Below are 14,044 nucleotides of genomic sequence, written 5' to 3'. Positions count from 1 at the left end.
GTGGACAGTAAGAACCCATTTAACTGGCATTTGTATTATAAAGTTTTTCTGTTTTTTCACAGAATTTTGTTTCTTCTGCTTACAACACAAGAGTTTGATTTACACCCATGCCCATCAGACAGCCTGCTGAGCAGTGTTTCGGTAAACAGCATATTTAACACAAGAACGGAAGGCAGAAACTTTCTTCCATTTTCTAGCCATCCTACCACTGCTGCACAAGTAAAATGCAGTGGTGAGAAAAGAAATTTTACCCAACTACAGTACGCCTGAAAAACTCCCATGAAATTATGCAGGGAAAAGGTGGAGCACTGCAGCCAGTCTAGGCAGGTGTGGCCATCAGACTCTTCTACAGACCTGCTATTTAACCACGTTTTCTGTTGCTTTATTACAAATAGCCTGTGCAAACTTAAAGCTTTCTTTGACTGTCCCCTTCTTTTCTTTCTGAGTACCTCAAGCAAGTTACTAGCTTATCTTTCTTTGGAGTGTCTCCAAAAAATGCATTTCTACAGTGCAGCTATAAAACTTAACGGGAAATTATAAGCAAGTTCGCAACTTCCGTTAAAATGTTCTGTATATATTTAGATCATACTTTTAGCTCCCTCTTTTTTTTTTTTTTGTTTTATTTTGCCTCTCTCTGACTAAAGATCTCCTGATATTCAGAGAGTCCCTCCAACACAAGACACACTGACAGAAGACAGGGCATTAAGAAGAGTGCACCTGTCCCATCCCCACCCAAGAAATAAACAGCAAAGCAAGAGTGCTCCTAAACTACTGGTACAATAACAAGGAGCAAGGCAACTGCTCCTGAAGTGTCAGTGTAACTGGAAAACAGGCAGTAATAATGACTGTAGAAGTCAATCCTACCTCTTCCAACAAGCTCTGAAGGTATCCCTTGCATGGGAACCAGCTACCATAAAATAAAACACTGTTGGCTCCTAAAGATGTGAAGTATTTTATAGCATAAGTCTACTGAGAAAACGCACGGAAACTCCTGTTTTAAAATTCCATGTCTTGCGGGGGTTGATTGTGCTGATGCCTCCTGTGCTGCCCCGTCAAGTGCCTCATAGACTGAGCGCCGTATCTCCAGCAATTTGGATGCCACCATGTCATTCCTTGTGGCCGCATGCCAGAGGCAGACTCCAATCTTGTCCCGTACTCCCTTCTGATAAATATTAGTTGAGGTCGCCTCAGGAGCATGGGCCGAAGCCCATATTAACAATTCTTTCAGTCTGTCTTCATTTACAGTAACCTCTTTCTTTGCTAAGAATTTTACTAACACTCTGTACACCGACTTGTATTCAGGGGATACTGAGTTTCCCATGTTCCCATTCCCAGCCTCTTACCTCAGTCAGAGGTATCGGTTAAATTCTGCGCAGCTCTTTTCGGAGTTCGGCTGGGCGTCCTCACCGATCGCCGAGTCACAGCTCTTCAGAAAGTCCCTGTTCGGGAGCCATTTGTGAGGACGGAAGGCACGGACCCAGAGGTAGAGTACAAGCTGGATCGTTTATTGCAAAGGTTACACGATATTTATATGCTTCCAAGCAATTAGCCAAGCACGTCTGTGTTTGCCTTGCGGTTACATCAGGTGAAAGGTCTATCTGATTTTCTTATCGACATCCTCTTTCCAGTTCCAACATCCTTATTCCTTGCCCGTCCCAACATCTTCCAAGTACCAGTCAGGGACGGGTCACTCCTAATTGCCTGCTGTAGTTCCTCCTTTCCATAACCGCTCTTAATTGCCTGTTATTATTCTCCCTTCCCATGGTCTCTGACAGTTTTGGTACATTCCAACCCTCACAACGTCTCTCATAACTTCCCTTGTTTAGAACCCCTCGAAGGAAAAATAAAGAATTAATGGATAAAACTTTTCGCAAGTCTCTCCTAGCTGCAACTGCTGAGCAGTAACGAGTTAGCATTTTTACAGATGGAAGAACTACAAAGCTGAAGACGGAAAACTTAGACGCATTTCCAGTGTACTCAGAAAACATAAGACACATGTTTATAGGTAGTTCTGTAAAGCTTCCCCAACACCAATGCTTTCATACAGAAAAAGTTAATCTCTTACTTTTATAAAGAACATATTCCACCTCTTCTCTACTTGCTACCAATTGTCTGACTTAAACGCCATAAAATGTTATTCACTCGATAGATCTAAAGGCATTATGACCCTCTGAATTTTACACCTTTTAATATTCAGCAAAAACTTTGATTATGCATCTATACATAGAAGAATTATCTATTATTAAACATCAACATTAAAAAGCTTATGACTTGGAGATCAAAGAATTAGAATGGTTTAGGTTGGAAAAGACCTTTATCAAATCCAAAAGTTAACCTAGCACTGTCAAGTCCATTACTAAACCATGTCACTAAGCACCACATCTACATGTCTTTTAAATATCTCCAGGGACAGTGACTCCACCACTTCCCTGGGCAGCCTGTTCCAATGCTTGACAACACTTTTGGTGAAGACATTGTTCCTAATATTTAATCTAAACCTCCCTGGTGCAACTTGAGGCCATTTCCTCTTGTCCTATGGCTTGTCACTTGGGAAAAGAGACTGACCCCCCCCTCACTAAACCACCTTTCAGGTAGTGGTAAAGAGCAAAATTGCCCCCACGACCCTCCTCTTCTCCAGAGGAAACATCCCCAGGTCCCTCAGCCATTCCTTATCAGACTTGTGCTCCTGAACCTGCACCAGCTTTATTGCCTTTCTTTCCATTACATGTTATCTTCCTCTGCCTTCGCCTTCAATTCTCAAAGGCAGCAGTTAAATTCATTTTAATCGAGTTCACACGCAGAAGTGTGGTTTATCAAGGACACACACAGTTATGCTCATAAGACTGAGCCTTGTTGTTACAGAAACTTCAACTTTTGTGTTCACCTCTGCCTAATCTCACTCATTCCTTACACTACATTATCTTTCTACCTTAGAGTCAGGACAAAACAGACATGGAAGAGATGCCAGGTTTTAATGCATTTGTGAAGGGTTTTACTGCCAAAGTAAAAGCAGGGGGATCAGTCCTGCCAAGAAGTACTGCAAAAGCACAGCAAAAGTACAAAAAAAATTGGGTTATCTTCCACTGCTACACACAAATGAACAACAGTTCATTTCCTAAAACACTGCATAGTTTCTGAAAGCATAGAGATGCCTGAGAATTTGCAATGAATCCCACAAATCTTTCTTCTTCATTTGAAAAAAAATGAAGGATGAACTTTATAAAACCAGCTTAAGGCAAACAGGAAACAAATTCTGTAAGAAAAAAGGTGTCATACACGACTGCATTAAATGAGAAAAACTCACCATATCTTGTGTTTTTCAAATGCCCTCAAGTTTAACTCTGCCTCACAGTGAAATGGGTCACCAAGTTTTAAGTTAAAAGTTAAGTATTTCAGCTACTTATTCTGCTGCTTATTTGGATTGACGATGGTAAAGTTACACATTACAGACAATTCAGGTTGCTCCTGTACAAAACAAAAGTTTCAGTACTAACTGTAGGCTGAGGTTGCCCAAGGCTGCAACCAACTGTACCAACTGTGAACTGTAACCATTTTCTTCTTTATTTCTATGACACAAAGACACACGGACAAAGCCATAAGAGTGTTTCACTGGGAACAGAGCATGTGCAGAGGCTGTAACCAGTTACAGGGTTTGTAAATTCATGGTTGTAGACTGTATTCATAAATTCTGTATATGGCCAGGTGAAACCTAATAATGTTGTAAAGAGATCCCTGTAAAGAGATCCTTACTGTAAGCTGGGTTAACTAAATCATGCAAGACCACAAATGGAGTCAGATAATTAACTACACCCTGCAACAGAATTGCCAGAAGTGAGTGCATACTCCTGGAGTCACAACATCTGGCAAATGGATTCTAAGTAAAATGTCAAACTACTCACAACTTACGGGACATGGTTACATTGTCGTCCATTTCTACACTGGTAAGAAAACAAAAGTCTTCCCAGGATCTTGAAAATTCTGGCTGCATCTTTGTTTCTTCCTCTAATTAAATGAATTTAATCAGAGATAATAGATAAGATAGACCAAAAACAGCCTTATGCAAGAATTACTGTGCATTGCAAATCCAGAATTTCTGGCTCTCATGGTTAAGCAACAAAATCGCTGACAGCTTCCTATAGCAATCCGACAGCCTGGAAACAAACTATGAATTTCAGTCTCATTTTTCTGAACTGTTCCACACACTGAAGCTTATACAGTCATTCTTACTACAGCTCCAACAAATATGAGGGCTTTCATCAATATTCTGAAACTTCCCCTTAGAAAGCTTCTTGATCTACTTGATGAGAAGACTAAACTTGTCTCAAGGGTGTACATGCAAGCTAGCCTGTTTGTGTTCCGAGAAGGAAAATGGTGATGTCCTCATCAGAGTAGTAAATGGTTGAGAGGTAGCCGATTAATGTGAGAAACAACTTACAATTGTTTAGTCTCTGCACCTCATCGGAGTTCTTTCAGCATCATGCCTTTTAACTGTCCTGCTTTTTTGAGGCCCTACAGATACAAATTACTCCTTTATTTTGAAATCAAAAATGGCACTGAAATGCATCACCCCAAAGCTGAGGACTAAGAAGGAAAATGAAGGGGGTACATCATGGTAGAGATGCTCAACTCTATAACCTTCTACCTCTTTGGAGTGGGAATACATCATTTGCATCCACCAACTCCAGTTGTTAATGCCTCTCCCTTCTTCTCAGAGGAAAACAAAAGGCTAAACTGAGGGGAAGGGGAAGCATCACCATATTTGCTTAAATACAATTCAAGTTCAGGTCCTACCTGCATGCCATACAGGCTTCACAGAATCTAAAGCCTGAATCAATTGACTGACCTAGCTCTCCTAGAAGAAAAGCTTTGTTTCTCATCTATAGTGCTTTGCTGTTAAAGATGGGGAAAGTATTCACAACAGCAAACTTAGAAAGCAGAATGGCATACTTCAAGTAAACAGAGCAAAACATGTAAGATCTAAATTTCTCCACAGCCCAGAAATGTATAGAAAGCCTGTAAAAAGTAGGGTGGGGAGAAGGGTAGGGAAGAAAACCATACCCTGTTATTTTATCAAGTGAAAAATAATCATTTAAGATTTCCAGACTTCTAGTTACACTGCATAATGATGAATATGTATTGCAATCTCAGTTTCTAACACAGTCAGACCCCTGTTTTGATTCTGAACAAACAGTTACAGAAAAACAACTTGTTTAAAATATTTCCACTGTAATATTCCCCTTTTAAAGCATCTAGAAGTTAGGGGAAATTAAGTAAAAGGAAATAAAATTCTGTTAGTATAGTAACACTTCATTTTATCTGTCTTTTGTCAAATGTATTACATTAGCAGGCTTAACAAACCAGCACATTTATCAGTTACCTTTCTTCGTGAATTTGCAGACTAAATCCTGTAACAAAATTCTTCAAATACATGTATTAAGAAGGAGCAAAATAAACAAAGTATTGAATTCTTACAAGGAATCTATACATAGCATTCACACTGAAAAAAAGAGCTCTGCCAAGAAGTCTTTAATGGTTAAGAATAAAATCATAGATTAAATAGAGAGAAGGAAAACCAAGAAAAAAGCGAAGCCTCCCATAAGACAAATCGTAATTAGATAACTGAATCTAATAAAATATGTAGAATGGAGTTACAGAGAAAAAGTTTATCACTATCAAGAGACAACACTGGGCAAGAACAGTTTACTTATCCTAACAATTTTCAAGTATAAATGTTAGCTACAGATCATGTGTAAGAATACACAACAATAAATACCTTTTATAGTAATGCACCTTACTTGTTCTTCCTAGAGAAGAGGCATAGGAGAAACTCTTTAAGAACACACTCCTAATTCTTACGTCCCTCTGCAGAGATATTGGCACCAATGATGTGACACTTCTGAAGGCCTCAGACCTTTTCTACAGCCCTTATTAATCTTTTTTTATATAGCTCCTCTGGTTATAAAAAAACATCACAGTTTATAAAGCTCTAGACTAGGTGGCCTAAGGTATTACTGCTATTAACAGGGGTGAAAGAACATGAGGGTGTGTGTCTACGTGGCTGATTATTAAATAAATTACTAAAGAAAACAGATATTAAACACACACAGCACTTTCTGGTAACAGTCTTTGTTTGCAAATCAAAATCATAACTAGCAGCACAGATTATCAGGACTGTTAATTTGTGCTCCCTCTACTGGTTAATTCACCCTACAGACACAAAAATAATTGTCAAAAAAAACTAGACTGCTGTGTTGCAACTCAATGGCCCCAAAAACCTGAAACTAAATTATGTTATTAAAGAAAAGCCTCGGATACAGATGATGTTTTTACACATCAATCAGTTCTAAATGTTACCTTAGCTCAGAACTGTCAGAATGGAAGCAAAAAGGATCTTGCCATTCAAAAATATGTTTCTTATCACACCAGCTTATTTTGTGTGCTTAATTCATAGAAATTCCACTTCCCTTAGACTTAGAAATGCAATTAAACATTTCAAATTATGAATCATTGCAAGAAGTTGCTGTTAACTGGATTTTAAATTGAAAGCTCCTTTTTTTCTCCTTCTTATACAAGGCACCATCAGCAACTAAGTGGCACAGCAGCCTAGATCAAAAGACAACTTGGGCTGGAAGGCAGGGTTTGGCAGCCCATCTGATCCAGCCCCTGCTCACAGCAGGGCTACCTCCATGCTTCAATCAGAATGCTCAGGGACTTGTGCCTTTGACTCCTGAGTATCTTCAAGGCTGGCAACTCTGAAGACTCTCAACGTATCTCATTTCCTACTTAATAGCGCCCCCCCCACAGTTGTGAGAAACATCTCACAACATATGCAACATGTTTGTTAGATACAAATCAAGCATAATTCAGGGTATAAACGAACAGCAAATTTGTAGCAAAACCCAGGAAAAAACTGTTCACCAAAAATCATGGGATCTGATCACCATTACTACCAGTCACAAGCAACGTACTTCCTGGGCAATGCAAATGTCACTAGCAGCTTGAATCACCTTTAAGAACCTTATTTTTTAATTTTTATGTTATAATACCTATGGGATTCTGCATTTCATCTGAAGCTCACAAAATATACTCTATAAATATTTATATAGCATATAGCAGATCCTCTGACTGTCTTCATTCCATGAAGCACAAATAACATTCACATATCCACAGGTTTTCTGATTACTTCTCCTGGAGAGATAATTTAAATACTAATTTAAAATGTCAGATTCTGACAGAGAACTGTTTAAATAATCTTTAAGTGGAGTGAGGTGTTGTAAGCATTAATGTATTAGTACAATTACTTTTAGTTAGCAAAAGTGGAAATAATGGCCATTTTTATTTACCTTGTGAAGTATTGGGTGCTTTTTTATTAATAGGCCTGGGATTTTTTGATGAGCAAGACAAACTTCTATTGTTATGTACAGATTAGAAATGTAAACACTTAACACTCCCCACTACGATCGACTTCACAGTTGATTCAGAGCATTATCTCAACAAAGCAAAGAGCCAATGTGACAAAGAGCGCTACTGCCCTCTAATGAGCCAGACGGCAAAAGCTCCTCTGAAACAGCATTTCCTGCCTTTCCTGAAAAAATTCAAGTTGCTACATCCATGGATTATAAGTAAAAAAAAAAAAAAAAAAAAAAAAAAAACAAACACACACAAAAGAAAAAAAGGAATATAAGGAATATATAAGCTAAATTCATGCCAAATTTCTAGGAAAAACAAAAAAAAGGTATACACAAATGTCAGGAGAAAAGGAAAAAAAATAAATAAAAAAAAAAGTATCTAGCACCTACGATTTTCAGGTAACTTACTGCACAAAGAGATCACGACAATCCAAACTACAGCACAAAAATTACGCTCCAACACTGCTGTCAGTATATAATCAGACATTAATCAATCTTAAACCTATTCTATGCAAGGATGTAATCATTCAGAAAAAAAAAAACCAACCTGTAGTTACCTTCACACCAACCCAGATTTTTAAATTTTAGTGTCTGTAGTGTGAGAGCATCAGTACGTCTTTCCTAGAATCATAGAGAATCACACAATCAGCTAGGTTGGAAAAGAGCTTTCAGATCATTAAGCCCAACGGTTACCCCAGGACTTTCAAGACCACCACTAAACCATGTCACGCAGGGCCTCGCCTACACAGTTTTTGAACACTTCCAGGGATGGTGACTCCACCCCTGCCCTGGGCAGCCTGTTCCAATGCCTGATCAACCTCTCTGTGAAGAGATCTTTCCTAATATCCAGTCTAAACCTCCCCTAGCACAGCTTGAGGCCATTGCCTGGGCACAGGCGAGTTCATGTTCAGAGGCATCAACCATCACCAGGTCCTTTTCCATGGAGCAGCTTTCCAGCTACATTACACGGGGTTGTGGCCCAAGGGCAGGACCCAGCAGTTTGCCTTGTTGATCCTCATACCACTGGTCATAGCCCATCGATCCAGCCTGTCCAGATCCCTCTGCAGAACCTTCCTATCCTCCAGCAGATCAACACTCCCACCCAAGTTGGTGTTGTCTGCAAATTTACTGAGGATGTGCTCGATCCCCTCATCCAGATCATCAATGAAGATATTAAACAACACTGGCCCTAATACCAAGCCCTGAGGGACACCACCAGTTGCCAACTAGATGTGATGCCATTCACCACCACCCTTTGGGCTTGGCCTGCCAGCCAGTTTCCAACCCACGAAAGAATACACCCCTCCAGGCCATAAGCAGCCAATTTCTCCAGGAGAATGCTGTGGGAGACAGTGTCAAATGTTTTACTTAAGTCCAACTAGACACTGTCCACAGTGTCATCAACCAGGTGGGTCATCTTATCATAGAAGATCAGGTTGGTCAAGCAGGACCAATATTGCATTGTTCAATCTAAATGCCAGTTACAAGTGTATTCTAGGCTTATAATTACTGCAACATAATTCTGATCTTGGCATCTAATTATACATACAGAAAGAGAGAGGAAATAAAAAAAAATCCACTTGCTGAATTCTGTTTGTAAAGGAAACAGACAAACTTTCTGTGAGATTTTTCCCTCATTTTTTAAAAAATTGTTTTGCCACAGAATTTAATCTGTATGCAGTGCTGCCCAATGCAGCTTGGACATAAAATACTGTCTAGTTCCTGTATCTGCATTTCAAAAATACATATTGCAGTGAACTGCTGAAAAACACACAACTGCTCCAAGTCCTGGTGAGAAGTACAGACATAAGCTGTGTATTCTATTATTCTACCATCTATCACAAATTCCATTCACATTAGTAAAATTACTGTGATGCAATAAACGCAATGCTAAAGCAGAACTGAGTTCTGTATTTTTCCCTTCAAATCTCTTATACTGACTTGTTCATAAACATTCCGACAGACACCACAGCAGTAAAATCTCCAATTTTTGTTAGCAAGATAAGGTTAAAAACAATTCATGAGTTTAATTTAAAACACGCTAGCTAAGAAAAGATGTAGATCTTATGAATAAAAAAATATGTTCATTAGTGGCCTTTGTCACCGAAACACTGCCACTCATTAAAATTCTTGAACTTAAAACTGTACCTTAAAACCTCCAAATACTGCCTTTCTGTGGCCTCACATACTATGTCATCATTCATATAAATACATCATTAGCACAGAAAGGTTGCAAGTGATGACTAATATCTTAACTGCACACATGGTAGAAAGTTGCAAGCTACTAAGCATTAGAGGTGTAAGAGGTACCAATCACGTGCTAGGTGATAAAAAAAAATTAACTACAGAGTTATAGAGACCTAAAATAACCATATTCATATTTCTGCATTATATTACAGTCCAAAGAGTTGGTAACACAGCTGTCAGCCTACCCAATATATATACTATTACATCAGTACTTCACAATTCCAAGTGCTTACTATAATTTTATAAAATACAAAAAAAAAAAAAAATCCAAAGGCAAGGCTAACAATAAGCAAGAGTTCCAACTGACGCCTCAGAACCTGGAACATAAGAGCATCACCACAACTCACTCCAAATCTGCCAGGCATGCATTTCTTACCTTTGAATCTTCATTGTTCACTCCCAGTTCTAGCACAGCTCGAGGAGACTTCAGCTTTGCTTGCATGGACTCTGCCAGTTGAAGATTAAGCTGCCATCCAATTGTTTCAAGCTATAAAATACAAATTCAGATTACAATCAGATGGTGCAGAGCCACTCAGGTCAACTTTCAATATTGTGCATGGTCTGTGTCAGTGAACACAATGTCAGGCTCTGCAAACGTTAAGCATTTTTACGCATATTCTGCAACTTCTCTTGGATTCCAAGACAGATTTGCTTCTCTCTTGCTGTATTTATCATTCAAACTGCCTGTGACCACCCAAAATAAAGCAACTTCATATGCTTCAGATCTGCTGGAACCGATCCATAAAACACAACTAAAACAAGGTAGTTTCCCCTCCTTGTGGAAGTTTATCAGCAAAGCTGCAGATTCAATTTTATTTCATATTTATTTTTCTTTTAGGAAAAAGAAAAAACTACCAGTAAATGGTAAACCAGCTAAAAATCATAATTTCTCAATCAACAAATCTACTCATGTGTGTTCTACCATATACAGATGTTAATGACAAAAATAATTCTGTTCTGCTTTTTAAATTATTGCTAGTGAAAAGCCAAAAACCAGTTAAGCATGTCAGCAACAGAATTTTAGTAGAAAGGTACACAAAAATACGTTTTAAATTGCTTTCTAATCCATTAATCTAAAATTAAACATTATCAAGCTACATCTCATGCATGAACAAAATATACAAGAACAGAGCTACAAGTCACAGAATCACAGAATTGCTAGGGTTGGAAAGGACCTCTGGAGGTCATCTAGTCCAACTCTTTCATGAAATAACCTACCAGGCCTTCTCAAATAAAGAAAAGCAGAAAACTAAAGTCTTCCCATCTGGCAAGTTAATTTGTATGCAAGTTCTTTTTAATCTTGTGTCTCCCCCCTGCTAGAAAAGACTGTGTCTGACTGGGTAAAAGTGAAAGCGTGCCACATCTCAGTTAATCTCTTACCAGTCCAACAATTCAGCTAAAATCATCAACAACATAAAGCCATCCCATAGGCACTGTACTCTGAACAGGAGAGAAGCCAATACTTGCCCTACATCCTACAGTGACAGTAATCTCTAGATGAAAAGATAGGAAAGAAAGTGGCAGAAATATCTTCCATTGGCACAGCTCAAAGAGAATTTCCAAAATTTATTGCAGCTATGCCATTTACATTTACACATTAATGTGTGTAATTATATTGCATTTCTCTGTATAATTGCATCGACGTTAAGCCAATAACGCAAAAAACACTGAAAGCCATGCAACTAAGCATACTGAAAGGAAAATTACATGTCATGACCTATCAACCACCCCTTCGAGTCCAAGATGGTTAAGGTGTTTAGCCAAGGCCAAACAAAGTTAATGTAAAGAGAGAGTCTCACACTGACTTTACGTTATACAGGAATTAGACAATAGGAAGAACTTCATCACGTCTGCCTGCAGTCTGTAAGCTGCTTTGCATTCAATGCCCCTATTCAGGCTTCATTCTGTAGTAAAAATAAGGAAATATATTAATCAGGTCCATGAAAGCATGCTTACAACACAAACAGCCACAGCTAAAACACTGTAAATGTGGTCTAGCTCATTTTGTGGTAGCCATAGTTTTCGCACGCCCACAGCCAATGAACTAAGAATGCTTTCAAAGACAAGATCTATAAATTCTAAAAGCAAATTTATTTTTGATCATAATTCTCTGGTTTGATTTCCTCTAAATAAAAGGCCATTGCCCAACCCAAAAGTACAGTGCAGTACAAATTAGATTCTGTGGATGTGCCCAAGTCAGCCACAATAATAGACAAGTCTGCTAATCCCTATGCTGGTCAGTATCTCAAAACCTCCAGCAAATTATACCAGAATCACAGCTGGAAAATGTTTTTTCTCCACATGAATTTCAATAAAATCAAGTAAATAAATTACCTCTGGTGCTCTAAACAGCACAAAGATCTTAGCATCCTGCCTTACTAGGTTTTCAATCCGGAAGTTCAGTTCATAGAATCATAGAATAGTTAGGGCTGGAAAGGCCCTTAAGATCATCTAGTTCCTACCGTCCTGCCATGGGCAGCGACACCTCACACTAAAGCATGTCACTCAAGGCTTCATCCAACCTGGCCTTGAACACTGCCAGGGATGGAGCATTCACAACTTCCCTGGGCAACCCATTCCAGTGCCTCACTACCCTCACAGTAAAGAACTTCCTCCTTATATCCAATCTAAATTTCCTCTGTTTAAGTTTTAACCAGTTACCCCTTGTCCTATCACTACAGTCACTAAGGAAGAGTGCCTCCCCAGCATCCCTATAGACCCCCTTCAGGTACTGGAAGGCTGCTATGAGGTCTCCACGCAGCCTTCTCTTCTCCAGGCTGAATAGACCCAACTTTCTCAGCCTGTCTTCATACGGGAGGTGCTCCAGTCCCCTGATCATCCTCATGGCCCTCTTCTGGACTTGTTCCAACAGTTCCATGTCCTTTTTATGTTGAGGACACCAGAACTGCACACAATACTCCAAGTGAGGTCTCACGAGAGCAGAGTAGAGGGGCAGGATCACCTCCTTCGACCTGCTGGTCACACTCCTCTTGATGCAGCCCAGGATACGGTTGGCTTTCTGGGCTGCGAGCGCACACTGAAGCCGGCTCATGTTCATTTTCTCATCGACCAACACCCCCAAGTCCTTCTCTGCAGGGCTGCTCTGAATCTCTTCTCTGCCCAACCTGTAGCTGTGCCTGGGATTGCTCCAACCCAGGTGTAGGACCTTGCACTTGGCATGGTTAAAATTCATAAGGTTGGCATCAGCCCACCTCACAAGCGTGTCGAGGTCCCTCTGGATGGCATCCCTTCCCTCCAGCGTATCAACCGAACCACACAGCTTGGTGTCATCGGCAAGCTTGCTGAGGGCGCACTCAATCCCACTGTCCATGTCACTGACAAAGATGTTGAACAAGACTGGTCCCAACACCAATCCCTGAGGGACACCACTCGTTACTGGTCTCCAGCCAGACGTGAAGCCATTGACCACAACCCTTTGCGTGCGGCCATCCAGCCAGTTCTTTATCCACCGAGTGGTCCACCCATCAAATTGATGTCTCTCCAATTTAGAGACACGGATGTCATGTGGGACAGTGTCGAATGCTTTGCACAAGTCCAGGTAGATGATGTCAGCTGCTCTACCCCTGTCCAACAGTTCTGTAGCCCCATCACAGAAGGCCACCAGATTGGTCAGGCAGGATTTCCCCTTAGTGAAGCCATGCTGGTTGTCACCCTGTTGTTTTTCATGTGCCTTAGCATGCCTTCCAGGAATATCTGCTCCAAGATTTTGCCAGGCACAGAGGTGAGACTGACTGGTCTGTAATTCCCCGGGTCATCCATTTTCTAATTCTTGAAAATGGGGGTTATATTTCCCTTTTTCCAGTCATTGGGAACTTCACCTGACTGCCATGATTTTTCAGATATGATGGACAGTGGCTTAGCAACTTCATTCGCCAGCTCCTTCAGGGCCTGCAGATGGATGTCATCAGGTCCCATGGACTTGTGCACGTTCAGGTTCTTAAGATGCTCTCGAATCAGATCCTCTCCTACAGTGGGCCTAGGGTCTTCATTCTCACAGTCCCTGCATTCGCCTTCCAAGACTTGGGTGGTGTGGTCAGAGCATTTGCCAGTGAAGACTGAGGCAAAGAAGTCATTAAGAACCTCAGCCTTCTCCAAATCCAGGGTAGCCAGTTCTCCAGATATCTTCCGAAGGGGGCCTACATTGTCCCTAGTCTGTCTTTTACTCGCTACGTATCTATAGAATCCCTTCCTATTATCCTTAACATCCCTAGCCAAGTTCAATTCTAACTGAGCCTTAGCTTTCCCAATCTGGTCCCTAGCTTCCCGGACAACATCTCTGTATTCTTCCCAGGCCGCCTGTCCTTGCTTCCACCTTTTATAAGTTTTTTTCCCCTTTAAGTTTCCTCAGCAGCTCCTTATTCACCCAT

The 14,044-nt window shown here is 40.3% G+C and overlaps 1 protein-coding gene across 1 annotated transcript in view; it reads right to left on the bottom strand.

Annotated features, from left to right (window-relative positions):
• COMMD10 (COMM domain containing 10) overlaps positions 1-14,044 on the bottom strand; it is a gene marked incomplete at both ends in the record, with an annotated part of 117,373 nt that overhangs the window by 80,902 nt on the left and 22,427 nt on the right. Inside the window, one exon of the mRNA XM_080636724.1 lies at positions 10,033-10,143. Coding sequence (XP_080492850.1) covers positions 10,033-10,143 — 111 coding nt within the window. The remainder of the gene's footprint in view (positions 1-10,032; positions 10,144-14,044) is intronic.

The sequence above is a fragment of the Psittacula echo genome, assembly GCF_963264785.1.
Source record: "Psittacula echo genome assembly, chromosome: Z".
In the NCBI taxonomy this organism is placed as follows: Eukaryota; Metazoa; Chordata; class Aves; order Psittaciformes; family Psittacidae; genus Psittacula; species Psittacula echo.
Note: the sequence above shows the minus strand (reverse complement) of the source record. Positions and strands in the feature narration are given on the sequence as shown.